Raw genomic sequence first — 27,791 nt, forward strand, 5'->3', positions numbered from 1 at the left:
GTCCCGCGCACTCGTGTTAGATCTCGATGGCGACCAAGATGTGCCTGAGAGACGAGCCGCGAAATGCCTAGCTGTATAGTGTCTGATTTCCCGTGAATTCACCGTGATCTCTGTTTATTCGATGCGAGCGGGAAACACTTTGCATGCCTTCTGCGTGTCAAGTCGCTTTTATTATTACGGTGGATCGACGCAGTGTGTATATTTCGTCGTGAGTGTGGTGCGTGTGTGCGTCGTGTCGAAGTGTCGAGAGTTCACGCCGAATCATCGTCGTCGCTAAGAAAGAGCGAGAAAGTAAGGACGAGAAAGAGAGCTACGATGTGTCTGCGTTTCAGTCCGTACCATTTTTTCGTCAATAGTTGACATTTTCGAGCATGGAACATCGGTCTCGCCGAAGAGACGCATCGTCATCACGGCATTAGCAAATACAAGCACCGTCGGATATACCGAGTAAGTCCACTACCGTCTTTTCTTTTTCGAGAGCACCGATTCCTTTCTTAAAATCCCTCTCCCTATCTTTGTCTTTCTTGTTTGCACACTCGCTCGCTCACTGGTTCGCTCGCTTTCTCTCCTCTTCTTTTTCCAGCCTTTCATTCTCTCTCTCTCTATTCCTTTGCCTTCTTTCCTGCTTCTTTTCTTTTTCATCTACCGCTAACTTCTCTTTCGCCTGTACCATTCTTTTTCTCTATCTATCGTCTCTTCCTGTCGCAGGATCGCGCGTATCAATTCAGTCGTGTTTTGTATACTAGAAGATTAAAACTCGCGATGTTTAACTGTCGTCGACAGGCAGAATCTCATGAAAAAAAAAAGAAAACCGAAAAAATAACACAAACGATTTCCTCGTGCGTAACACGGAGCATCACCCGCTCCAAAATACACCGCAATGTTTACGTCCCCGGATCCTGTTTTATTCGCTCCGATCACTTTCTCCCTTTTCTGCTTGGATTTTTATTTTTTTCCATTTTGTTCCTTTCGTTTACCTCTTCTTCTCGTCCTCATCTCTGTGCCCCCTGTTCCATCTCTTTTTCCCTCCTACACCTTTTTCTTTCACGGGAATCGACTATCTCCCTCCCTCTTTCTCTATCCATCTCTCTCCTGTTCCCTCTCTTTCCCGCTCTCTTTCACTCTGCTTACACTCTAGCCACGAGAGCTTTGCGCGTCTCGGGGCGCGTGTATTCACGAATCGAGCTCTCTTTCTTGACGTACCTACCACCGAACGCAACCGTGCGTTTTCTTCTCGAGTCGTTCCACCAGCTTTTCTGCCAGTCGCAGTTTCGTTCCTCGCTTCGTGCCCTACCTTTTTTCCCTCGAGCCTCCGCGATCGTTCCGGTTCCACGTCCGTTTCGTTCTCTCTCTGTCTCTCTTTCTCTCTTCCTTTTTCTCTTTTCCTCTTTTCTTTGCTCCTTTTTCATCCTGAAACCTCACCGCGCGCGAGTCCTCTCATCTCCGCGGATTCTCTCGCAATATACACGATTTCGCTACACGCGCTCTCTCCTCATACTTCTTCCTCTGCTCTCTTTATCAAAACAATACATATGCTTACGTTGTGCGAGCGCGCTCCTCTTCTGATAATCGTGAATATCAATCAGTGATTTTATAAATAATTCAGTAAAAACCGATAGAATCGTAGTCGACGTGAGTCCTTCTTCTTTCCCTCACCCTCACTCTTCCCTACTATCCTCTCTTCCGCGAGCTCCTCGTCCATTATTCTGGGCTTCTTTCCGTAATTGACGACAGTTCACAATAAATGCAGTGAATAATTAAGACACTACTTACTTCCTGGTTCAGTTACAATCCCATTGAGAAATTGTTTGGAAAGATGCTTGATCTGATTAGGTGGGAGGAGGGGGTATTGACAATAAGGTCAAATTTAATTTTTTTTCTCTCCCTTTTAGATTATTGGTTGCAATTGATTCTAAGATAATTTAGCTTTTATTATGAAAAATTTTAAGATCAATTAAACGAATCATAACATATATTATGAGATGAAGGTTTTATTTATAGTATAACAGTCGAGAATCACTGTTGAATGATTGAAACGGTGGGAAATTTCATCGGCTGATGTTCATGGAATGTTAGTAAAGGTAAATCATGATACGTGATTTAGCTCATTAAATTAATGCATCGTACCGATATCGTACTCGAATAAGAACATATAGTTCTGTTAAACAAAAATGTTTTCCATCATATTACTTGTGCATTTAATTGTTGTATATTTTTTAATTGAAAGTAATTATCTTAATCAAGTCTATTTGTTATATGAAAATACAATGAAGATTAAAATCTCTTATTTCTCATAAAATTCAGTTTAATTTTTTTTATAATTAAGTAATATTTGAGCGTAAAAGATGACTTTTGATTAATTAGATAGGTAACACTGATAATTAAAGACTAACAGATTGCATGAATTACAGGTAATTACATGCTAGACTTGACAACCAAATACTAATAATTCAATTATAACATATTGTAACGTGTAACGTTATCCGATAATACCTCAATTGCTCCAATCGTGAGATACGTTTATGAATCTCAACAAGATACATTTGATAGTAGAAATAATATTCAAATCTCAAAATTGTCAATTTCCAAGATAGAATATTAGAAAATAAATTCGGTTTTTCCATAAATCCTTATTTTCTTCATATTCCATGAAAATGATTAACCCTTAACTGCTATTATAGAATTCTAGAATATCTTAAAGATTATAAATATTATGATAATTTCACTCTCAAGTATCATATCATGCTAAGTGTCTTGGTAATCTTCAATTAGATTGAGTTTTCTAATAACAATTGATAAATTCATAAATTCAAACATAAATTTAATTTTTTTAATAATACAGAATTCCATTGAAATTATAAAAAATTTTAAAAAAGTAAATATTCCATGAATAGAATTTAGATGCTTGAATACTATAATTTTATAAATTTTATAAACAACCATTTCAAACAAATTTAAATATGCTATCGGATAATCTTCTTCATTTTAGAAAATTATTATGAAATTTTATCTCCTGCATAGAAAAATAGCTATCTAGAAAAAAAACAAGTGAAGAATACACGCAGTATCTTATTATATTACTATATAGTTAAATTTTTTATTGATGTACCTTGTAACTAAAGGTGAATCGGTCAAGGGTTAATCTTCTAACGTTTCATCATAACTATCCTTTAATCTTTCGTTTTTATCATTTATTTTCATATCCACCAATCGTTTCAAAACATCTTTTAAACTTTTCAAAGATTAAGAACACGCGTAGATGAATGTACATAAAGGAATTCGAACGATCAAACGTTGGACGAGGAAATGGAAAAATAATATATTCATTTCTTACGTTCAGTTAACCGATTCCTAATCGATGTGGAGATTCGATCGTGCGTCGCAATGCGTCCCGTTTGAGATGGTAATGGATGTTAATAACCAACGGTGCAGGAACTCGCACGTGGTGAATGTGCCTAGGGTACACATTCGGGGGTGAGTGTCTGGTTGCGTGCACAACCTTGGCAGAGCGAATGGACGCCAGTGGTAGTTGATAGAAGTGGAGGTGGTGACGAGATGTCGGCGAGGGTTCAAGTAGAAAGGGAATAGAGAGTTCAGAAGCGGTCGCCTTTGATGTAGACACGCTCCACAACTCCTTCACGCCAATAAACCTTTACGGCGAACGTTTCTGTAAGCTTTCTTAATATTGTCATCTTTCCCTCGGCCTCTTTCACTCGGCCGTTCTCCTGTGTTCCCATTGTTACTCGCAAGGGAACCACGGTTTGCTTCTACGATTCTCGGATATTTTTGAAGCTCCGTTGGAGAGACGGTAGGCACCTGGTAATTTACTCTTTTGCCATTCAAAAATGGAATTGTCGTTTGGGACGTTTGTTCTACGTTTTTCATTAATCTCGTGGAAATTAAATGGAATGCTTTGATTTAATATTTGATTTTTTAACGGTGCTAGGTTTTTTCCTTTATCATTTGTTGTTTGATGTGATAATAGATTTAGTAACTCTTCTTTTTTAATTTATCGTTTTTTGCTTATATGTACCAAAGTGATAATAATCGAAGAATAAAGTTTCAAAAAATTTTTTATCAAAAGAAACTACATTTATATCAATAATTTTGATTTCATTAAAGAAAAATGATTTAGTTTTTTATTTTGTAACAACAAAACCATTCTTTATTTTCATTTTCATTTAAAAATAATGAAAACACTTTTATTTTAGTTGATTTCTTAACGTTTCTAGATTTAGTTAATTTTTTTTTTTTTTAGCAATTTTGTGTTTAGTAAAATGGGTATAGTATATATAAAAACAACATTTTACTTTGAATAGACGAATTACATTTAACTTTGATTTTTTGAAAGATTGTCAGACTTAGACATTAAGCAATTTATTCTTTCAATTTTCATGAATAGAATTGTTGTATATACCAGTTATTTTCTCGCTTTCATTTATGTTTTCGAAATAACAAGAATTGAAAAAATGTAATTTAAATGAGCATTTAGTTAATTTTTATGTTATAAACTACTTGAAATTTTGCATTCACTCTGTATATCAGTATTACGAAAACAACATTTCATTGTTACTTCGTATTATTTTATTTCCAACGGTATTTTTCTATTAGAATAGAGAATTGCATCCAACTACTTGTAATTTATGATACATATGAATCTTTAAATTCTAATGGTTTCAACACCTTTGGAGGCGTTTATAATCATATCAGGTATATAGTCGTTATGCTATATTTGTACTACAATCCTTTCTTTATATTTAGTAATAAAATGTTTCGTTATTATTTTGAAAATAATTATATGATAATTACGTCAAATTCTTCTATCTATCTTATTTTAAATGAACATTAATTGTTCTTCATTTTAATATAAAACTATATAAACTATATTAACCATATTAAATATAAATTACTAAAATATGTTTTAATTTATATTTAATATTTTATATTTAAATCTAGAGATATTAGAATATTTACAGAATATTTATTTCGATTATTTAGAATCTTTATTCAAAATATCATAAATCTGAAATATCATAATGAATATTTATAACACATATTAGGCCTAGATTTGAAATTTAAAAATTAAAAGTCAAGGTTCACAAACCAATTATGTTATAAATACAATTTGCTTTCATTGTATAGAATAGTTCGCCCCATGAGTGTGACTCGATATTATAAGGCAAGAGGTTAATCTATTTTAAGGAACTCGATTAAAACTTTTATTCAATTCTATTCTTTAAGAAATCGATAACGCATAATTGCTTTATTGAGTTACAATCAAAATTAATATAAGAATAAACAAAATATTATTTTTTAACACTAAAACTAGTCTAATATGTAATTTTCACAGATTTACCAGAGCAGCAATCTAGCATTAAAGAAGTTTATTAAAAAAAATCCTCGTATGAGTTTTATAATGCCCGTTATTTTATTAAATGCATACTTAAATTTCTAAGTAGAATTTATGATAAAAAGTGGGTTAAAAATTTTTATAACTCTTCTATCATATTCATGACTCATTTTATATACAGATAGGTACAGATATATTAATAACGCGATTCACTTTCGTATCACGAAGGTATTGGCTGGAACATGAAGAACAATCGTACCGGCGTTATTAATACGATTACAATATTTCATTGAATCGAAAAGGAGTATAAATGTTAATAATCGTGCGCTACAACCAATATCGGGTGGGCTACGAAAATAAAAAAGAAAGAAAAAAGGGATCGTGTCTTCCTGACCTTTCGTTTATTGCATCTAACAAGCTTCTTTGAACAACGACCTCTTCCTCTTCTGCAATTATCGGCAATAAAGTGAAAGCTTTTACCAGTCACTTTCAGCGCACGCAAAGGAAAGTAGTATACAAAAATAAGAGTTAAGAATAACAGGAAGATGAAGGAGTCAGGGCGACGAGGAGGATGTTACCGGCAAAAGCTTCGTAAAGTCAAAGCACATCGATTTAAAGATCCTCGGAATGGGGAAGAAACTCTTTGATATCAAAATGAGAGGACGTAAAGTTCCCTTGTGCTTTAACCACACTGAGCACGTGGTATCAAACGGCACGATCACGAACCGGGTACCGCCCACTCTTCCGATCTTCGGTTCACGCTAGGGGATTCCCATAACTGTGTGTACGCGCCACGACAACAGAGGGTGGGCTCATGCGTTGCTCCCTTTTATACAGGGTAGTTCACTTAACCCTATGACCTGAAATAACTCTTTCAATCTTGCGAATCGTAATCCTTGGAGAAGTGTCTCCTGCTTGATCTCGAGGCACCATTCGTGCGTGTAATCCCATTTCATGATATTGCCTTTATACATAGGGTGTATAGCTGTGTAATTGGGCAAGAGAATTCGTGTTGAAGTAATTTGTTTGTGAAGTAATTTTATTCTTTTGCAAATTTTTTCGTGATGTGATAATTTTGTAGTCTCTGTGGAGTATTTCTAAATGATTTGGAAAATTTGCTATTAAAGATTGAAAAAAATTGTACAAATATTTGGATATTTGGATTTCGATCTTTTTTTATTTTTTAAAAGAAAATTTATTCTTGTTTAATTTTACAAAGCAGAGAACAGAGATTTACATTATCAACATTTACACTTCGAATCACTTTGAAAGATATACGATGAGTTTAACATTCGCTGTTTACTTTATACATTTTATTAAAACATTTCTATAAGTATCTTATAGACATCTGCGTCATTTCATTAAATGAAAGGTTCGTAACATAAAATTATCTTATTTTGCGTACGTTAATAGTAAAACGAACGATTGAATGCGCAATGTTGAATCGCATTTCGTGTGCCTGTATCAAAGTTAAACAGGTTAAAAGGCGAAATAAACACGAAACGTGTTACGATAAGAGGGGGAAGGGAGAGGAAAGTGCTCACTAGAGGTGGTTATAGGTAGACAGTGGTAGAGGGATGATAAAAAAAAGAGAAGAGAAGAAAAGATAAGTGAAAGAAGATAAAGGGGCGCCGAAATGGTACCGCGTTTGATCCATCATCTCCTCCGTCTGTGTGCAATAATTGTCTCTATTGTCTGTAGCACTGTTCTCACTGTTTGTGCCCCCTTCCACACTCTCTCTCGTTCTTGTGTTCTCATTCTTTCACCCATCACCATTTTATCATTCAGTTTCTCGGTGTCGTCAGTTCGTTTATTTCAATTTGTGTGTCAATCCTCTTTCTCGTGCGACCAAGTGAGTACTATACCTGGTTTTCAGTGTATCATCAGTGATACATCGGTCGCATACGGTGCTATCACGACTCAAGTACACTAAAACAAGAATATATCTACATGCAATTGTATATCATGTAACGACGACGCGAGATATAAGCCGGTGAATGAGACAAACCTTTTATATAAGAAGCGAATCGTCTGATTCAGTTATTCGAGGTTTCGTTAGTCTATCGGTAACCACGAGTATCGACTAACGAGCAGACTGGGCCTGAAAAAAAAAAAAGAAACAATGAAAACACGTAATTGCTCGGTACCTATTTTTCCACGAGATATAATTAGGGCGTTTCTTTCATGGAAGCCGAGTTTTCAAACTTGGTTTCTTATTATACGGTTGTTCGTGACTATTTGCGAATGTTTTTAAATTTAAAAGTTTCAAGTGGCTCTATTGTTAGTTTACGATTGATCAATAATTGAATTATAGAAATATAGTAAAATTTAAATATGAAATATAAAATTTAAATTACATTACTATTTTATTTTTAAAAAATAAATATTACAAATAGAATAAACCTCGTATATTACAATTGATTGAATTTAATTTCTTCAGAATAAAATTAAAAATTAGTTAAATTTAATAGTATTTCTTTATATTTCTATATCTGATATTTATAATTTTATTATACTATCAAAGATAAACATTTGATATTCGTAATACAGTTTCCTTTTGATGTGTTCAAAAGATTTAATCATCCAATATCGATTTGAGAAAATTGAACTACATGTATAAGATTGATAGGAAAAACCGTTCGAAAAGAGACAGGGTTCCATGGTGTGTAGTTACGCATATAGGGGCTTACTGAGGGCGCGAAGAGGGGAAGAGAGTATGTATGTATTGTCGCGAATGAGACGAAGGGGAAGAGAAGAAAGCGAAAAAGATAAACAGAGTCCTTTAGGCCGTGCATGCGACGGGCAAAGAGCGCAGACAATGAGGGTCAAAGGCGCCACTTCTCTTGCCACGTTTTTAGCTGGGCGATCTTTATTCTTTGAGGACTTTGTTCCACTACCATGGACCCACGGGAAATTCTTTTCCCCGTCCGAAGAGGTCGATCAAACAGTCATGAGTATTACTACCTTCGGGAAGAAAGACTGTTCTATCATCTTTTTATCCTCTTATCGCGATATGTACTGATGCTTCGTATAATTGTTCGTTTCGATCATGTGAATATTTCGATCGTTTCCTGATTCATGCAAAATAATTTTTTGCGTATATGAATTCGATTAACCTTTTGGCTTCCATGTCATCCATAATTAACTACTGATATATACTGCCACATGAAGATGGTCAAAGGGACATAATGCGTGAAACGATAGAGCAATGTATTTTGTGTTTGAAATATATTATCAGAACTTATGTTCTATAAGTTTATTCATTAAATTTATGATAAGAGATGTGGAATTTAATCTATCAAGAATCAATGCTGCATCTATATTTTCTTTGTAATTTTTTTTCAATTTAAAATATTCAATTCTGTAAAGTTTAATATATTATATATTTTTTGCATTTTGAAAAAATTATGTAAATTAATTTATTTACGCCATATAAAGTAATCAAAACATCTCCTATGATTTTCAAAGATTCATCAAATAGGAGTTGACAATCAATATGCTATGTGACAATTTCATGTAATATAACTCGTCATTGACTTTTAAGATTAATTCGATTAGAAAGTATTTAAAATTCAAAATATAATATATATGTAAAAGTGTAGCAAAATTGCTAAAAGAAATTATTTCTAAAGCAATGATGATTCTTGTTCAAAGAGTTTAGCTTATCTGTAAAAGCCGCAACGGCAATATAAAATATGTTATAATATAAAGAAAAAAATTGTTTTTCCATCTAAAGTCAAAAATATAATCATTGAATAATGATTACTATATATAAAGAGCATTTATGAATCGGTGCGCGCGCATACACGCGCTAAATTATAATATCAGCTTTAAAGATATTCGCCGAGATTTTTCTAAGAAGCGTGTACACAACATGTTCTATATAAGTGTATACATATATGTGTATATATATATTTATATATATATATATTCAAGAAGAAAAGGCAATACAAGAAACTATGACCGCGAGGTTGTTGAATGACGACTCGCGCGCTGCTCGCGGCATGCTCGAGCGAATCGAATTGCGCTCTCGGCACGGTTCTATCCCTTGGGCCTGTACAACGATCCCGTTAACGAACGACGCCATTAAGGGCGCATTAACATATAATTTTCCGCGAGAAATTATAGGCGACTCGGCTGAGTTGGCTCGCACGGTGTTTATTATACACATCCAAGAGCAACAGAGTACCTTGGCTGTGCACTGTCGATCGAAGCACCCAGGACTGTGTGGCAAGGTGAGAGAGAAGAGAGATTTTAACTGGCGCGATGTGTTGGTGCATTCATGCGAATCCATATTGAGAGGCCAGAACATGCGCATATATGTGTGTGGGATCGCGTGCGGCGGCAAGATCAAACGGAGATTCTCCTTCTCTTATACCCTCTCATCGTAATTCTCCCTCTTCTTCCCCCACTGCTGCGCGCCATTCGTTCTATCTTTCTGTCTCTCTCTTTTACACACTCATTCTCTTCTTCTTTCTCACTTGTTCCGCCACGTCGTTGCTGCATCTTGCTCGCTCTGCCTTGTGCAAGTAGTACCAATGCGTTACTATATAGTTCCTCACTTTTGCTCGCAAATGGTCTTTTCGTAATCCGTCTCTTTCTTTCTCTCTTCGGCGGCTCGGTAGACCGTTTCTCGTCGCTTTCCTTCTGTTTCTATTTTTTTTCTTCTTCTTCTTTCGCTAATTCTTCGTTCTTTTTTCGGTTATCGTCGATTTCCATTATATTCAATAATTTTATTTCCATTAACTACGACAAACTAAAATTTACAATTATTTCTAACTTAAATACATCAGAGAGGTGCGTATACAAAATTGAATTTTGGAACATAAGAAAATTTTGAAAAATATTTTATAAAATATATTTTTTTTATTTTTTATTATGAATACTTTAACTTTATCATTTTATTAAAATTATGAAATAAAATAAAAAATAAAAGTAAAGGAAATTAAATATTTATTAACAATGAATGTTGGAAAACATTCTATTAGAAAAAAAATGGAAAAAAGTTGATATTGCATATTGGATAGAATTACGTAGAACGTCACGACAAATTTGTGGTTAAAGCAGTTGGATAAGATAAATCAGTGCGTCGGCTTGTAATTTACCTGGAGGGAAGTAGTTGTTTGGCAACGACTTCAATCGAATTTCATTGAACACGAAGTTAAAGAGATCGTCTGTGTTAGACAACAGTTGACGATAAACGATTTTACTTATGCTTTTCCATTCTTTACACATTTAAGTAACCACTTTATTTATTCTTTCTTTTTTTAATTCTTAAACAACGAATATATTTCATTTATTTTTATTAATATATTTCACTAATATTATTCATTTAATTGCTTTTATGTAAGCAATTAATTTTTATTAATTATTAATTATTTTTTTATCTTTAATTATATTTGTAATCAAAATGTAAATATGTGTAAGAGACAGAAAGAGAAATATTATGGCGCCAATGATAATAAAACTCAATAACGATAGGTGGCGTTACTTAAATTGCTGATATGTATTTTTAATATAATAATATTAACTTTTTTTAATCAAACGATATTTATAATAATGATTATTTAGCGATTTTAATAATATATTTATAATATTAAAAATTAATAATTTTATTTAGTTTTAAATTTACAATAGTATAATATTTCTTATATTCTATAGAAATATTTCCTTAAAAATATAAATAATTCAGTTAGTAAAAATATTAATATATCTTACCATTGATATATTAATACCGATATTTTATATAATAATAATATAAACTTCTTTAATCTTTAAAAATATAATTTTATTTCGCTCGTTTTTTTTCATCATACAAATTTAATAATTTAAAAATACTTTGATCTCATCATTAAAGCTAACTACTTGTTCAAATTTATGAAAACCTTCGCATTTTCATGCAAGTTTTAAAGTATGGATAGGTACGTATATATAACTCAGAATTTGCCCTTATACCTGGACCCTACCACTTTTTTGTCCTACGTCCACCATGGTCGAACCGGCAGGGGAACACGGGGAAGGGAAACTTTGTAAGAGAAAGAGAAAGAAAGAAGGAAGCAGTTGTAGCCATAAGGGAGGTGTGGCAGAGCAAGAAGAAAAGAAGACGAAGAAAGATGGTGTAAGAGTGAGAAGGAAGGCCAAGGGAGAGAGATAATGCTCGCTCTCCCTTGGCTCTACGGTCACTGTGTAGTTTCAGTCTTACCGTGTACGTTGTATGGGGCATAGGTCTTCCTCGGCATCCTTTGTCGTATTCACATTCAACCGAACTGTTCCTTCAGCCCCTGTTTTTATGCTCGTTTCGTTGATTCGGTATAAACGAAAAGATTTCATAAAAATAAAGTTTCAAGCCGGCAATCAGAGAGTATACGTTTGTTTGATCAGTGGCATTTTTTATCGATATATAATCTAACTGCGTTTAAATATTTGTTTCGCTAACACTTTTCAGTCAGTGAAATTCCCTATAATTTTCATAGAATTTGTCTCACTGTGTATAATTCTACAATAAAAAATATTATAATTTTAATTGTATCGAATTATTTTTATCGTTTATGAAAATAATATCTATGCTGTGAAAACTATATTATTTTCTTTAAGTGATGATATATTTATTTAGTGATTTGTATACATAGAACAAAATGTGAAGCAGTTAGTAATTTTAATGATGTCAACACAGACATGGTTTATGAACCTGTTTCAAAACATAAACTCGATATTTCGCGAGAGCCATGCGTGGAACGTTTTATGGGTTTTGTACAGATGAAAATGTTTTGGAAACACAAGCCTGATTCTTATGAATGTTTTATCCAACAAAAGCTTTGTGATTCTTCACTAACCTAACTATAGTTATAATCAAAATTTAATTCCTTATTTGTGAATAGTGATTTGGTGATTGCATTGTGAACCAGAGCTTAAACAATTTTCATGAAGATAAAATATATTCTTGTTTTAAATAACAATGGCAAATTATTTCTATGTGCTATTTTATTTAATCGATGAAACGTGCAAAAATAAACAACAAGAAGAGTGCATAAATACATTAACACGAATTATCAAAAATATGATTAAAAGAATCAAATATTTTCATCTGAATAATTACATCCTCAAAATTTCCTATATACAGTGTAATTATTTGAAAATTATAGTTCCTGTTCAATTACATCAATCATTTTGTACATGAACTACAATTGTGATTTTTCTTTGTTATTCTATCACATATACTTTACATAAAGAGGGAACTTTTGAATCTGAAATTGTGCGTGACAAGTTTCAGTATGATTTCTGCATGAACAATTTATTAAGGTATTAAGTTTACCTATAATTATGGACATTTTGCACAAGAAATATTTACATGTAACATGTGAACTTTTGAAAAAATGACACAAACAAGTGATTGCCTCAAAAGCATATAAAATGTACAAGATAATAAGTGAATATAAAGAAGATCTGATGAAGAAAATATATCAATGTATCACTACGAAAATGAGGTATTTTAGAATAATCTTGTAAAGTTGGCAATAAAAGGCGCTAAGAAAGATGCGCGTTTCATTAAACTTTATTTTTTTTAATATTATTATATTATATAAAAACAAAAGAATTAATTACTATACAAAAAATCTATATTTTTTATTAAATTTATTTTAAAATTTAATAATTTATTTTTTAAATTAGCAAATTAAAATAAATTAAAATAATTAAATTAAAATCGATTAATCTTTTTTTTTTTTAATACATAACTACTCTTATTTCAAAAAAATGAAATTTGTCTCTATAATTTTAAAATTATTAACAAAACGTCATCAATTTTTCTCATACAAATCAAAAACATCCTACATTTCAAATAATATAGAATTTTAAATATATATTTTTTTTAAATATTAAAAATATGACATTCGCAATAGAATATTTTAATTAATGCTAATGAAAATGTTTTCTTTTATCTTTGATCTTGAAATAATCTGTCTGGTCGGAATAATCTAAAGCATATACTTAATTGTGAAGAGCGGGAGGAGAGGGAACAACGAATGAAGGTCAATCGGAATTGAGAAGAGAAAGGCGGGGCGACGAGGAATCTTGACACGTCAGTGAACATTCTCCTAAGTCGATGGTCGAGGGTCGGCGGTCGACAGTCGCAGCGATCGTGACGGTCGACGACCGACGGTCGATGTAGCTGCCGGCCGAGCGGTCCCTTAGAAGTTTCTTTGAAAGATTCGCAGCTCGCGAGGCATAATACCACTACATAAAGTCATCTGGCGATAACGGTGACACGCCTTTGACCGTTTCCGCTCGGTCTTTCACTAACAAATCCTTGTCGGTACTTCAAAAGACTTTAGAAGCCATGTTTATGGCCTGATCGGGATCATTTCCGTTTCGACATTGATAACATTGCTTTTATTATTTAATTGATAATCCATAATCGTGATGATGGACACTCAATACTTAGATACATAATTTCTAACACCTCTAAAAGAGTATATAGTTATCATAACATATTTTGCCATTTGCTTTTGGAACGCTATGTAATTTAAGCTTGAATTATACAAATAGTATAATATAGTATAATATATATAGTATGTTTTTTTTTTTAGCTTTAAAAAATGAACGAGACAAAAACTAATCAATGTTTCTTTTCGTGTTATTGTAAAGATTTATTTGAAATACTGTTGATAAAGAAATTTCACTTCTTTATTGAATGTTGATTATTGAGCAACTCTAATATACCGATCTTATTGACGTTTGATTCTTGCATATCAATGTCGGTCATAAATATAATAAAATATAATATAATAATAAATATAATAGATTAATAGGTAAATTTCTTTAAAAATATTATTTTTAATGAATTTTTTTTTCTTTTTTTTTTTTTTATATATATATATATGCACTTTAAATAAAAATATTTTTTTTTATTTCCATTTAATCATTTCATTATTATTTAAAAAATAAAAATTATTTAAAAAATAAAAATTTAGAAAAGTAAAATATTTCCCGCCAAAAATTACAAATAAGTATATCGTTTTTCTCTTTGAATATAATTGATTTTTATTTTGTTCGAAATAGATGCATGGATTTCAAAATATTTTGATATTTTTAATGAAAGTTTTATTTAGTTGTAATGATATCAATTTTCCAAATTGATTTCTGGTTTCTTTTAATTTACGAAAGTAAATTTATGAATCAATACGAGACTAAAGTAATAGATTCTCTGTTCGATATATTTTATTCTACTTGTTATTTATGACAAAAATTCTACTAATGATTTTAAAAAATAAATATAATAAGATATTTGTTTTTTCTTAGATTTTTACTACTAATTTATAATTAAAAAAATATTCATATTTATTAATATTTACAATTATCATATTAATAATTAATATATAATAATTATATTAATAAATATATAATATAATAATAATTATTATATTAATTATAGAATAAATTTTTATATTTGTTAAATAAGAGATAAAAAAGTTAATGAAACAAAAATGATTTCTAGTATATATCATTTTTAATTATAAGTATTTGATTCCTAAATATATATTTGCTTCTTTTTTGTGTTTGATTTTATTTAAAAATAGTTTAATAAAAGAAAAGAAAAGTAAAATATAATTCTGTGCAATTTGTATAATATTTAAATTTATAGTCTCATAGTTGTGGAAAATAAAGCCGATATGTTTTCGATCCACTCTATTTCTTCAAACTCAGCTTTTCCGAGAATTTAAAATTTCTTTAAAAAAAGGAGAAAGAGAAAGAGAGAAAGAATCAGAAATTTTTTCGCGGTCGTGTTAACGAAAGTTTCGTAACTACTGCGTGGAAAAAACGAAGGTCGACGAAAAGAAGGGCGAACGAAAATGTCGAGAAAGATAAAAAATTCGAATTATACTCTGTAAAGCCATGTGGAAATTTAAATGGTGGTCGTAAGAAAAGCATAGAATCGTCTGAGACAGAGTTCCTCGGTTGGGCGCGTAAAAGAGATTTTTACCGGAGGTGGAAGCACAGCTAGAGACCTGAAGGTGCAAGAAAGGAGGAAGAAGGTGACGCATGAGGAGGATGACGTGATGGGTGGGTTGGTAGAAAACTTACAGGTACCGGAAGAGTGAGAGAGAGCCTGAAAGGGTTAGCTGAATGGGCGTCGTGTGTGCTTTTCTCGTTTGAGAAGCTTCGGATTGCCCAGTGCCGTACTGAGATTTCTTTACATTTCTGGTTTCCGGCAAATCATTTCAATTTGTCAGTATCTTATTAAACTATGCTAATATCTTTCAAAAAATATATCTCTAAAATATACAGACATGTCAGATTTGCATAAAAAATGATCGAAGTAAAATATTAAATATATATATATATATATATCTATTTTCGTCGATGTTAAGAATGTTATCAACGGAGTACGAATTTTGTAAAAGAGTTAGTTCAAAGGATCTGTAAAAGGATATATAAAAAACCCGATAAATTTCGATATACAAACGTTATATCGTAATGAAATCAAAGATAACAAAAGCAAAAAAAAAAAAAATTCAAAAAGAAAGAAACGAAGAAGAATGAAAAATGTTGCTCATCGTTTCTTCTCCCTTTCCACTCGTTCTTTCTTCCTGTTGTAATCTGTTTTTCGGACAATTCCAAGTAGCAAGCCGCGATTGCCGACAGAGCAATCTAAGATGTGAAAAAGAAGAGAAAGGGCCAGGAGAAGCGGATAAAAAGAAAGAGACGAAGAAGAAATGCTGGAGAGGAAAGAAAGAAACTGAGAGTAAGTAAAGTAAGAGGATAAAATAAAAGAGGAATCGGAGAGTCCTTTGGATGCGTATAGGGGGAAAGGGTCAAATAAGGTGGACCGCTGTCGGAGTCGAAGCGGGAGGCCGCTCAAAGTGGACAGAAAGAACGAAAGAGAAGACAAAAGAGAAAAGAAAACGGAAGAACGAACGAGTAAACGTACACCAGAGAAGGATGAAGAGGTTAGAAAGAAAGAAAGAAGTACGAACAGGACGGTACAGGTAGAGGGAAGACGAGGAAAGCGATGAAGGAGAGAAAAAGGCAAAAAGGGAGACGGAAGACACAGACCTCGCCGGCTGGTGGCTGGTGGCTGGCGGCTGGCGGCACCGCTTGATGTACGTCGGGTCCGTAATTACAGGTTTTCGGAACGCCTCGCTCGGCGAACCACGCTCTTTGAGAGCTAGGGCCCTTCCCTCGCCTCGTCATCTAACCGGTGACTTCGAAATACTTGTCATTTCTTCAATCTTTTTTCATTGTAAAAGATAAATATTAGCATCTTTGAGAAATGCTAATTACGTTCAAGAGAAAACTTCTTGAAAATTATTTTCCTTTATCTTTCCTTCTATTCGTCATTGCAATTGATATTTAATATAATTATTTAATTAGAATTTTAATTACTTTTTTTATAATACTTTTTTAATATATAAAGCAGTAAAAAAAATTTAATACAAAATATAAATTAATTTTAATAAAGATAAAATAATTTGGAACACCTGATATATAGAATTGGATGAAAATTTAAAATATATATACAAAGTAATAATTGCATAAGAAACATGGAATACAATGTATTTGGATTCGATATGCGTGTTTTAATCAATAATAAAAATATTTAATGATATGGCTTAGAAAATTAATATTCTGATATTTTTAAATAAAATCGTATAAATAAAAATAGTAATATTTGTAAATAAAATTAATTATTTTGCAATTAAAATTTACATAGCAATTACATTTACATTTGATAATAATAATAATAATATTAGTAATAGAATTTCATATTTTCTATTAAAAGTAATATGTTACTTTACAGCAATAACAATAAATAAATCATTTGTTTAGAATAATAATATTTATAACTTATTATTATAATATTTCAGAATAAAAGAATAATAAATATTTCAGAAAGAAAAGTACAAAAATAGAATAAGATCATTGAAATAGCGTTGCAAAAAATAACAGTATTGTAAGTTTTAATATTTCAACATTCTCGAGAAAACCGAGAAATATTTTCGGACGAATAAAATGCAATGCGAGTGGGAAACAGGATTTAAATTCCATATGGTTGATACATTTTTGTACGCTCGAGAAAATTTCAATATCTACGAATACCTTTCTATAGATCCACGGCATTTTTATTCGTCGATATCAAGCCGTTCGGTATGCAGGGTAACACCGATCCTAGTATTTACCGACCAAGCGAAAAGAGCACATACCGTGTCACTTGGAGATGAATCTTGTTCCTATCGTGTCCAGATGGCTTTTTTATATTCTCTAAATTAATGATTTTCACCTAAAAAATTTAATTCAATTATACATATATAATAATATTGCAAATTTTAATCAATTTTATTTATGTAATTATATAATGTTAAAAGTATTTTATAATTATCATTATTATATAATTTATTTATTTTAAAATTATGTCATGTAATTAAAAAATAATATATAATTAATATTAATATAATTTTGAAAATGAGAAGAGAAATGAAATAAATACTTTATATATTTCAAAAGATAAAATCTTTATATTTATTCAAATATTGAAACAATAGTCTTAATATTTGAAACGTACTGAAAAGTCGAAGGGTGATTTATTCAAAATTAAAATTCAGTGAACCTTTTCTGCACTTAAAAATTTCTAACATTATAGGCAACAATCCTAATAATTTTTCATTCACGCGATGCATTTCTTTCGACATATAATTATATCTCACAGTACTGTACTTCGAATAATTATAACGACGGACATCATTAAGCAAGTAGAAAATGAAGAAGATATTAGGGAAATGTGTATAAGGTTGAAATGATTATTCTCACACTTTGGTCATTATTTAAATTGAAGATTTTTAATGAAGTATCTACATTGAATGATGAATCATCCTTGAATTTATATTTCAAATATTCGTAGTGATTAACGAAGAAGTACTTCTTTTTAAAAGATTGAATACTTTGAAGTTTATCTTGTATTCGTTACATTGACAATGAAGTCTCATTTTAAATTTAATATTTTTAAAATTATAACATTAATAAAAATATTAAGTTCTCAAAGATTTTCTTAATATTTTACATTTATTTATTTTTTTAATAATATTTTATTAAATTATTTTATTATAAATTTTTTATAATTATATAAAATATATTTATATATAATAAACGTCATTAAATATTAGTAATAATTCCAAAGACAATCTGAAAATATTTAGATTTCATACAAATCTATGGTTTGTCGATACTTATAAATATTAATAATTATATATATATTCTTATAAATATCCTTATAAAAAAATTAGAGATAAAGAGATAATTTTTAAAGATTAATTCAAAATATTAATATTAAAAAGAATATTTTAAAATAAGAATCAGTTGATAAATTTTTATTTTCGATTATGGTTCAATAATTATTGTTTTGTTATTAATAAAATTTTAAAATTAAAAAAAATATTTTAGAATTTTAAAAATTAATTTTTTTTCTTATTTAAATAAACTTATATTTTTAAAATATATAATATTTTTAAAATGTATAATATAAATATTTAAACATTTAATATTATATATTAAATATATAAAGAAATTTTGTTAAAAATATTATTATAATTATTTATAACGTAGGAATTATGATAAACTGAATTTAGTGCCATCTGTTAGCATGAAAAGAACAAAGTTGTAAATAAAATCATAACGGTTTTTTTACTGAAGCAGTATCTGTGCTTACAGGTGGTTGAAGCACTATATTTTTCTTTTTTATGAAATGTTATATTAATTTATTATATTTTTTAAATAGTGATTTTATTTATTTGATTTTAAAATATATAAGTGAAAAATTAAAAAATTTTTTTTTAAGATTAAATTATTTTCATATAATTATTATATAAAAAAGATAACGTCTATATTTTACATTATAATTTTTTAATTCATTTATATTTAAAAAATGAATTATTTAATTTTTATATAATTCAAAATTGTCAGGTAAATGATATTCTTTAAAATAATAAGTTTAGTATATTATATTTTACTATTTTTATATATATTACTAACTATTGTTAGTAATTTTTATTTTTAATTTTTATTTTTAAACACATAAAATTTAAATTTATGAAATTTAAGAAAAAATTTTTGAAAATTTTATATGGTTTAATAATGTAATATATTATTTTAAGAAATACAAATTATCAGATTGATGTTTTGCTATATTTAATAATTTATGAAAATGAATTATTATTAATTGATCAATTTATATTCCTTTTAAAATAAATCTTTTAAAAATTATTCAAAAATAAGAGATTTTTAGTATTAATATGACTTTTTGATTAGAATTTTTTATATTTTTGTTTAGAATAGAAATATCAGAATTGTACGGTTCTCATTCTGACAAGATCAGACATTGTATCCCTACTCCACCCGTCCTGACTGTAGCGTCAGTCCTGGTCAGGACGCAGCCTTAGCTCAGTTTGCCTAGAGACGCGTCAACAGTGGTATCGTATGTTCATTCTGTTCTATAACAAAAGAAGTTAGAAGGTACTTGTGTTAGAGGTCAATATAATTGTACAAATTATAATAGATTTTGTAAAGCTATAGAGTTTCCAAGGTCATTCCTAAAAAGCACCAGCAAAATGGTATGTACACTTCTTTTCATCCTTTAATACAGGTAAATGTGCACTGAAGTGAGATGATTCATTATGACAGCTTTTCATTTCATATTTTCCCTCTTATCCAGGTAGAGATCAAGTTTCTATAGTTGTATATATAGAATTTTTATATATATCAAAAATTTACTAATATCTATTACATATATTTTTACATGATATATTTCAATTTTCATCTTAAATATAGTAAGTAAATATTATTTAATTTTTATTTTTATTTTGAATAATTCAAATTTAGATTAATTAGATCTGGAGTTAAATTTAGATTAATATTTTTAAAATAAATTATTTGTAATAAATTCAATGTACTTAATATTTATAATGATACTGTTTTGGTATTAGACATTAAATGGATAATAATCATTATTATTAAACATAAATCATTAATTAATAATATTATATTTTGCTATCCATGCAAATATGAATATAATACATGTACTTATAATAGGAGGCTTATGAAATCATATTTCTATAGCTCATCATAACAAAAGACTAAACCTTAGGGATATAATAGTCTTTTCTTTGTATAGGATACCCTACTCTATGGAACTATTAATATCTATCCATCCTGTCAAAATAAAATTCTATTCTCCTGTGAATTTTATTTTGGAAACTGAGCTGGATTTGGGGTTGACTGTAGTGTTCAATGGATTGCGTTATAATTTTTGTCGATCAATACCACACAAATGTTCTGCGCGGACCAATAGGGATATATAGAGAAGCATCTTTCAATGCGCAGACTGCCAGGAGCTACCCTACAGTTTTTCTGTCAGGCTCCGCCCTTAGAGTTCTTCGGGATAGGAAAACCATCCTTAGGTGCTTAATTGGTACATGACTCACCACAGGGCTCGATCGATCCAGCATCCCTAGCTTGGGGCTTTTGTATTCGAGTATTCTGAATTAAGAATATGTTTTTCCATATTATATCATTATATATCCCATATTTAATAGTTTGATATTTAAATTATATCAAACTATATAAAAATTATACATAAATTAGATTTTAACAGCTTTTTTTAATAGCTTTTTTATTATTTTATAAAAAAATAATAATATAAATATATTTGAAAGTTTTATTATCATTGAATATTTAAAAATAAATACATATATATATATTTAAATTTATAATAATATATATGAAATGTATAATATATATGAAAATATATAATAAATATATAAAATATATAATATATATGAAAAATTATTATATTTGTCTTAGGTTTGGATTAACCATGTCTACTAAGAGGCATTGTGGGCCTAAATTAAATATAAAGCGCAAAATAATACGTGAAGGCCATAATAGATAGGATGAGTGGATCTCGACAGAACGAAGCACATTGCTTCAATGAAAACTCTCCACGGCCACCAGTGCCTGGTAAGTTATATAAATATATATGTTAAGCTATATATATAAGTATATTATACGCATTATTGAGAAAATATTTATAAATTATTAAATTTATATTTCACTATTATATTAGTAAAATTAATAAAAGTTATCAAAATCTAATGAAATTATTTACAATTTTATTAATTATAATAAATTAAAATATTATGTGACATAAATATATATAATATTTTATAGGTTGTTGATTTTTTATGTTATTAATACTATAAGCATAAAATGTAAAAATTTTATAGGAGAGGAAACAGGAAACTACGTCAGCAGGTTCCGTCCACAGAGTCCAACTCTGACCCCTAGGCGTTCTTCTCTTGCAACACCAACAGCTTCAGGTTGCGATGCTTCGGCACCTTTGGGATTTGAACCGGAAGGTTGCTGTAGTACGACAACTATGGAAAGTGATTCACCACCTGCTTGCTTGCGGTGGGCCAGGAACCTGCATTCCTTGCTGCAGGATCCAGTGGGCTTGGAATTGTTCAGAAAATATCTGGATCAAGAAGGCAGACCTCATGCCAATCCTCTTAACTTCTGGTTTGCCTGTGAGGGCCTTAAGGAACAAGATGATCCTGAAAGGATAAATCAATTGGTTAAACTTATCTACAGAAAGTTCTTTCTCAAATCACAGTTAGCTATACCAGAAGATGTTCGAAAGGAGGCTATTCGTCGGGTTAAAGAAGGAAGAGCGGATGAAAAAGTATTTGACGCTGTACAGTTGGAAGTTGAACGTCTTATTAATGAGACTACATATCCAAACTTTCTTCGATCTGATATGTATCTTCAATACGTTCAGTCCTGCCAAAACCCGGATTCTGGTGGATGTCCTAGTTCGGGATCCAGTCGAGAAATGTCTGTTTCTTGTGGGCCAAGTTTATTGCCCACTGTCCACGAAGACAGTGAATTTGTTAGTTCCATACATAGCTCACATTCAGCTAGTGAAACGCCTGGGGAATTGAGAGGTGAACTGAGATTGACCAAAGATATGCTTATGGCTACTCAACAAACTAGGGCGTTGGATCTTCGACCAAAGCCAGAAGCGTATGCTGGGTAATATATATTTTTTATATAACTTTTACTTAAAATATTTATTAATTAGTATGCTTTTAGAGTTAGATTTGCATTAAATAAACAACTTTGTTTTTTTCCCTTAAGCTTGTTGTGTGGATTTTTTGCAATGTTTTGTAGTGTATAATATTTTATATAAATACATAGTATTTCCAAAATTCATGAAATTAAATATTAAAGAACAAGATATAATATGAATATTTTTTTGTTTTATTAAATGTATTGAGGTTTGTTATAATATATTTTTCGTCAAAACTTTTTCTAATTTTTTGTTTGTTTTCTTTATTTTGATTTGACATATTGCGTGGCGCTATAGCATTTACTTGCAACATGGAACTAGTCCATATCATATGCTCGCACCCAGACTGCACGCACAATATTCCTCATATAACCCAGTATCCAGACAGGATTCAGAACTTCAAAGCTTAAGCAGTGATGCACGAACTGAGTCAGACAATATGTCTCTCACCGATTCATCAGTGTACGTTTTTCTTATTTTATATATAAATAATTTATATGTATATTATATATATTATAATAGGATTATTACTATTTAAAAGTAATTTCCATTCTAATTCTTATCCTTTTTAAATAAATTCTCTAAATAGAATTTACAATAAAAATATTTCAATAAATGTCTTATTTAATGTTTCCTTTATGTTCATTTCTTTTTTTACTATTTTATACATTTCATATTACATCATACATCTAAGTTTATATATATAAATCTACAGATACAGTACATAAAATTTCACAATTTTCATTTTAATTTTTTGTACTGAATTTTTAGAGATAACTTAGTCAAAATGTTAAGTTATTTCATATCTTAAGTGACTATATATATATATATATATATATCATAATTATTAAAATTTATATCTATGAAAAGCTGAAAAAATATATTTTCTGTATCTATAATATTAAAATTTATTTATAATATTATAATATCAAAAGTTTAATAAAAAAAACATAATTATTTGCTTTGTTGCTTGTTTTCTATTATTTGTATTTTTATTCAAAGATTTAAAATTAAAATAATTTAATATTGCGATATTAAAATATTAAGAATATCTTTATACTAAGTTTTTCGATATTTTTTTATGCAGTTAATAAAAATAACATTGCTTGATATAAATATAACCAATTAGCTTTTTAGGATAAAATAGAAAAATTATGTTCATATTTTATTATATTAATAACATATAAAATCTTAAATATTTCTCATTTACAGTGATGGAGCATCAATAAGTAAACAACGAAGTAAAAAACAATATATAAGACAAAGTAGAGCTATTAAAGATTCAGCTAGTTTAAATCGTGATCCGCTGGCGCATCATACTATCATCCCTCGTACACAGCGAGTACCGCGTGACTTAATGCATCCTCTGAAACCGGAAGAATTTGCTCAAGTGCTTATTGAGAAGTTGGAGAACGTTAAACGTGAACGAGAATCTCAGGAAAAACTCGATAGGCATTTGCAAGAGAGTGATGCGATTAATAAAGATCCATCATTGGAAATGTCAAGTGGAGCACTTAGCGCCAAAGCGCTAGCTGATGCATTACGAGAAAAGTTAATGATAGAAGAAGATAACGATCAAGCAATTTTGGACCAACATGTATCACGAGTTTGGTCGGATCTAACGCCTTCTCGATCTCCAGGACTTTCATCTCCAAGACTGCATTCGCCTGAAAGAAGACGTTCTACGCACAATTATCCACGACCGTATAAACAAAGAAAAGAAAAGGACGTGTTCTCTACATTTTCAGCAGATAGCGGTAATATTCACGATTTTCAAGAAGGCAGCGATCTTGTCGGAGCTGGCTCCATGAGTTCATTAGGATCTCACTTGCCTAAATCTAAATCCGTGCCATCTGATTATGCCGATTCCCTCCATAAACAAGACTTATATCTTCAAGGTATAATTTAGAACAAATATAAAATCAATAATGCATTTTAATGAATTTTAAATTTTTATCAAATATATATTCTACATTTATTATATTATATTTTTTATAGGTCATGATCAAAGATTCCGAAGGTCAGACATGACTAGAAGATCAGCCACAAAGAAATCTATGACGGAATTAACTGATAGTGGTGTTAGCGTTGTAAGTGATGCACCACCATCGACAATTAGCAAAGATATTCGTCTTTTATCGTGGCTTAAAGAAACTGATAAAAAAGCGGATATCAAACATAGCCGTCATGGGAAGAAGTATGGTTCTCGTAGTGGCTCTTTGGAAAGGACAAACAGGGAAACATGGGGTGTTCCTGCTCAACCTTTTGTTGCAGATCCAGGAATGCCACCTTTACCACAACCTCATACAGTAAACATTTTTATATTATTTTATATTATTTATTCTTAATAATATATAATAATATGATATATTAATAATATATCAAATTGAATATAACAATAATTTTAATTATATTTATCAGAAATCTAAATTTATATATTTTTTTTTTATATAGGCAACCCAATTAGAAGAAGCAAGAAGAAGATTAATAGAAGAAGATAGAGCACGTTCGAATAAACAGCGTCATTCTAATATTTCTAAACAATCATCGTATGAGCCTACAACGCAAAGTCAATCTTATGTCCAATCTAATCAATCAACGTTAAAGAAGACGAAGCAAGATATTGGAGATTTTACCACCGTTGTGTTCAGTTTCTGTGACGAACAATTTCCTTATAGGACTAAAATTCCTGGTCACAATATCACTTTAAAACAATTTAAAGAATACCTTCCTAAAAAAGGCAGCTATCGGTAAATGCATAAATAGTTTTATTTGTATAATATTTTTTATTTTTGAATATTATTTATATATTCATTATATCTATTCTTTTTTTTTCTTTTTTTTAGATATTTCTTTAAAACCGAGTGCGAAGACTTGGATACAAAGGTTATTCAAGAAGAAATAACCGACGATTCTGAAGTCCTACCGTTATGGGAGGGTAAAGTTATGGCGCAAGTTAAGACGCTCGAGTGATAGACTGAAACAAGGATTATTCTGAAAAAAAGAACGTGCTATCTTCGAACAAGTGCCGCAACTAATTTTATTTAAGGATGTACATTCTCTTGACGACCTAAAAGAAAAATGGATAAATTTAAAATTTTTTTCTTTAAATTATTATTTAATAAAATATTGATACTTTTAATATCATGTTAAGCAATATCTTTTATTCTTGTATAGTTTTTATCATTTAAAGTTACAAAATAGTAAATACAACATTATTTATTATCATGTTTAGTAGGACATTATTAGAAGATATCTAAAATATAATGTACAATTTTTTTATAATTTTGAAAAATGAAGAAATAGCGGCCTTTTAAAAAAAATATTTTCTTTTTTCAGTAGAAAAAATCAATTTTAAATTATAATAACTGAATTAATAAATTAAAATATTAAAAAATTGTACGTTATATTTTAGACATTTTTTATAAATTTTATTTTTTTATAATGTTCAAATTTGAAATTAATTAGAAAAATAATCTTAGAAAATCAATGTGTTAAATGCAGGCTAATAAGATCAAATAAAACAGTAAAAAATATTTTTTGTAACTTTAAGTAATAAATATTAAACAATAATAAAGTTAAAATATTGCTGAACACGATAATAAAAATTAATTTATCAAAATTTATTTATCAATATTTTATTAAATATTTGTCTAAAAAAACTTAAAATTCTTCCTCTTTTTTTTAGTTCGTTAGGATTATGTACTACCTTTAAAGACTTCCCATAGTTTTCCAAACGACTGTACAAAGGCCCGCGTAGATTCGCCTTAGTAAGGTCTGTATAGACCCTAGATTTACATAGGAAAGAACATTATTACAAATTAGTTTTTAAGAAGATATATTACGTGCATTATAAATACACGCTCTGTTTAATATACGTAATATATCGCGCATTCGAAGATATTGCGAAAAAAAATATTAAGAAGGTACACCACATTGAAATGTCTAAGGTATCAATAAAACATAGGATTTTTTTTATTGATAATTATTAAATGGAAAACTAAAATTATATTATTATTAAAAATTATATTATATTATAATATTATATTACATTATAAAAATTTTCATTTAGTAATTATATGTGAAAAAAATGTCCACATTTTATTTATTTTTTAAACGCTTCAAAATAGTGTATCTTCTTAAGAATCATGTTTTGTCATACCACCATTATCATCCATTTGACATTGTAAAATAAGCTCCTGCATAAACGTAACACATACTGGAAAAATAGACGCGCAATATGCATTTGGCATCGGGGAAACAAGTACTTTGGTGGAAAAAAAAAAGATTAATTAGTATCTAGACCGTAACGATGTTTTATCAGGTGCGAAAAATTGTGCCTTTTTAGTGCAGTAAGGTCGAAGTAAGCCTAAGGAAAAAAAAGGTTAAGAGATACTTATTAAATTGGAGACCAGCGGGTCTAATATCGAGAGGATAAATTTGATACATTGAGCGTTTTGTATATATTTTTTTCCAAACTTCATCGTAGTCTTTGCAAGCTTAATCATTAGTAATCGTTATAACGCTAAAGAATACTATCAGCATCGTTACTTTCTAAACGTTTATGTTTCAACATCGAGTTTTCGTCAATAATAATACGATCACTCTTACTTTTCTTTTTCTCTGTCTTTAACAATTTTGTTAGAAAACCAATTAGAACATAAAAAGAAGAGAAAAGAAAAATTAAAAATCGAACGTGTGATTGAATCTTCTCGAATGGCCTTCGCATACTGGTTCGATTCTTAATAGTCGTAGGCGCTCGCTTCCTAAACAACAGATTTTTAAACTTTTGATGGAATGAAATTAAAAAAATGTAGTATCTACATTGGAAATTGATACCGAAGGAGGCGATGCACCATGGCTGATAACAATTTATTGTATGTAATTGATTATCTTTAATTAATACCACGAATGATAAAGTGTTCCTGTACCTAATTAATTAATAATGATTATTATTGTATATCAAAAGTATTGAGAATAATAATGCCATTTTCACTGGATTATATGAGATCTATTGTATTCTATTATTTTAGAGATTTCCTTTATCTGTATCATTCAGGGATTTTTGTATGAAGTTGTAAAATTTAATTGAAGATAGCAAATAAGTTATTAACAGGGTTTTCATGTATCTATTAAAAAAAAAACCATAAATTATAATATAAGAAGTAACAATTGACCAATTCCTAATCCTTTATTATCTTTTTTTTCTCTACATATATCAATTGTAACAATATATATTTGATCTTGTTGACTTATATTTTAATCTATTTCTCTATATTATTTTTTATTATTTTAAAAAAATAAGAAAAATGAATTTAAAAAAAATTT

The 27,791-nt window shown here is 29.6% G+C and overlaps 1 protein-coding gene and 1 long non-coding RNA gene across 11 annotated transcripts; one reads left to right on the top strand and one right to left on the bottom strand.

The window, feature by feature from the left end:
• LOC107997756 (axin) lies at nucleotides 1-27,466 on the top strand. Of its 10 annotated transcripts, none has more exons than XM_062081701.1 (10): nucleotides 19,013-19,303; nucleotides 19,671-20,166; nucleotides 20,511-20,870; nucleotides 21,200-21,355; nucleotides 21,622-22,426; nucleotides 22,761-22,925; nucleotides 23,676-24,361; nucleotides 24,462-24,772; nucleotides 24,918-25,213; nucleotides 25,310-27,466. In XM_062081701.1, the coding sequence occupies exons 4-10, from the start codon at nucleotides 21,289-21,291 to the stop codon at nucleotides 25,434-25,436; spliced, it is 2,457 nt and encodes an 818-aa protein (XP_061937685.1). In that variant the 5' UTR covers nucleotides 19,013-19,303; nucleotides 19,671-20,166; nucleotides 20,511-20,870; nucleotides 21,200-21,288; the 3' UTR covers nucleotides 25,437-27,466. The 10 variants fall into 10 exon arrangements, with proteins under 10 accessions (XP_016912061.1, XP_016912066.1, XP_028522448.1 ...); XM_062081703.1 differs by having other exon boundaries at nucleotides 20,511-20,796; XM_062081705.1 differs by having other exon boundaries at nucleotides 19,671-19,950.
• LOC114577529 (uncharacterized) lies at nucleotides 6,500-11,814 on the bottom strand. The gene is made up of 3 exons (XR_003697687.2): nucleotides 11,553-11,814; nucleotides 7,359-7,451; nucleotides 6,500-7,279 (listed from the first exon to the last, which is right to left on the bottom strand). It is a non-coding gene; the product is annotated as an uncharacterized LOC114577529 (long non-coding RNA).
• Nucleotides 27,467-27,791: the final 325 nt, after the last annotated feature.

Source organism: Apis cerana, linkage group LG11 (genome assembly GCF_029169275.1).
Source record: "Apis cerana isolate GH-2021 linkage group LG11, AcerK_1.0, whole genome shotgun sequence".
Taxonomy (NCBI): domain Eukaryota; kingdom Metazoa; phylum Arthropoda; class Insecta; order Hymenoptera; family Apidae; genus Apis; species Apis cerana.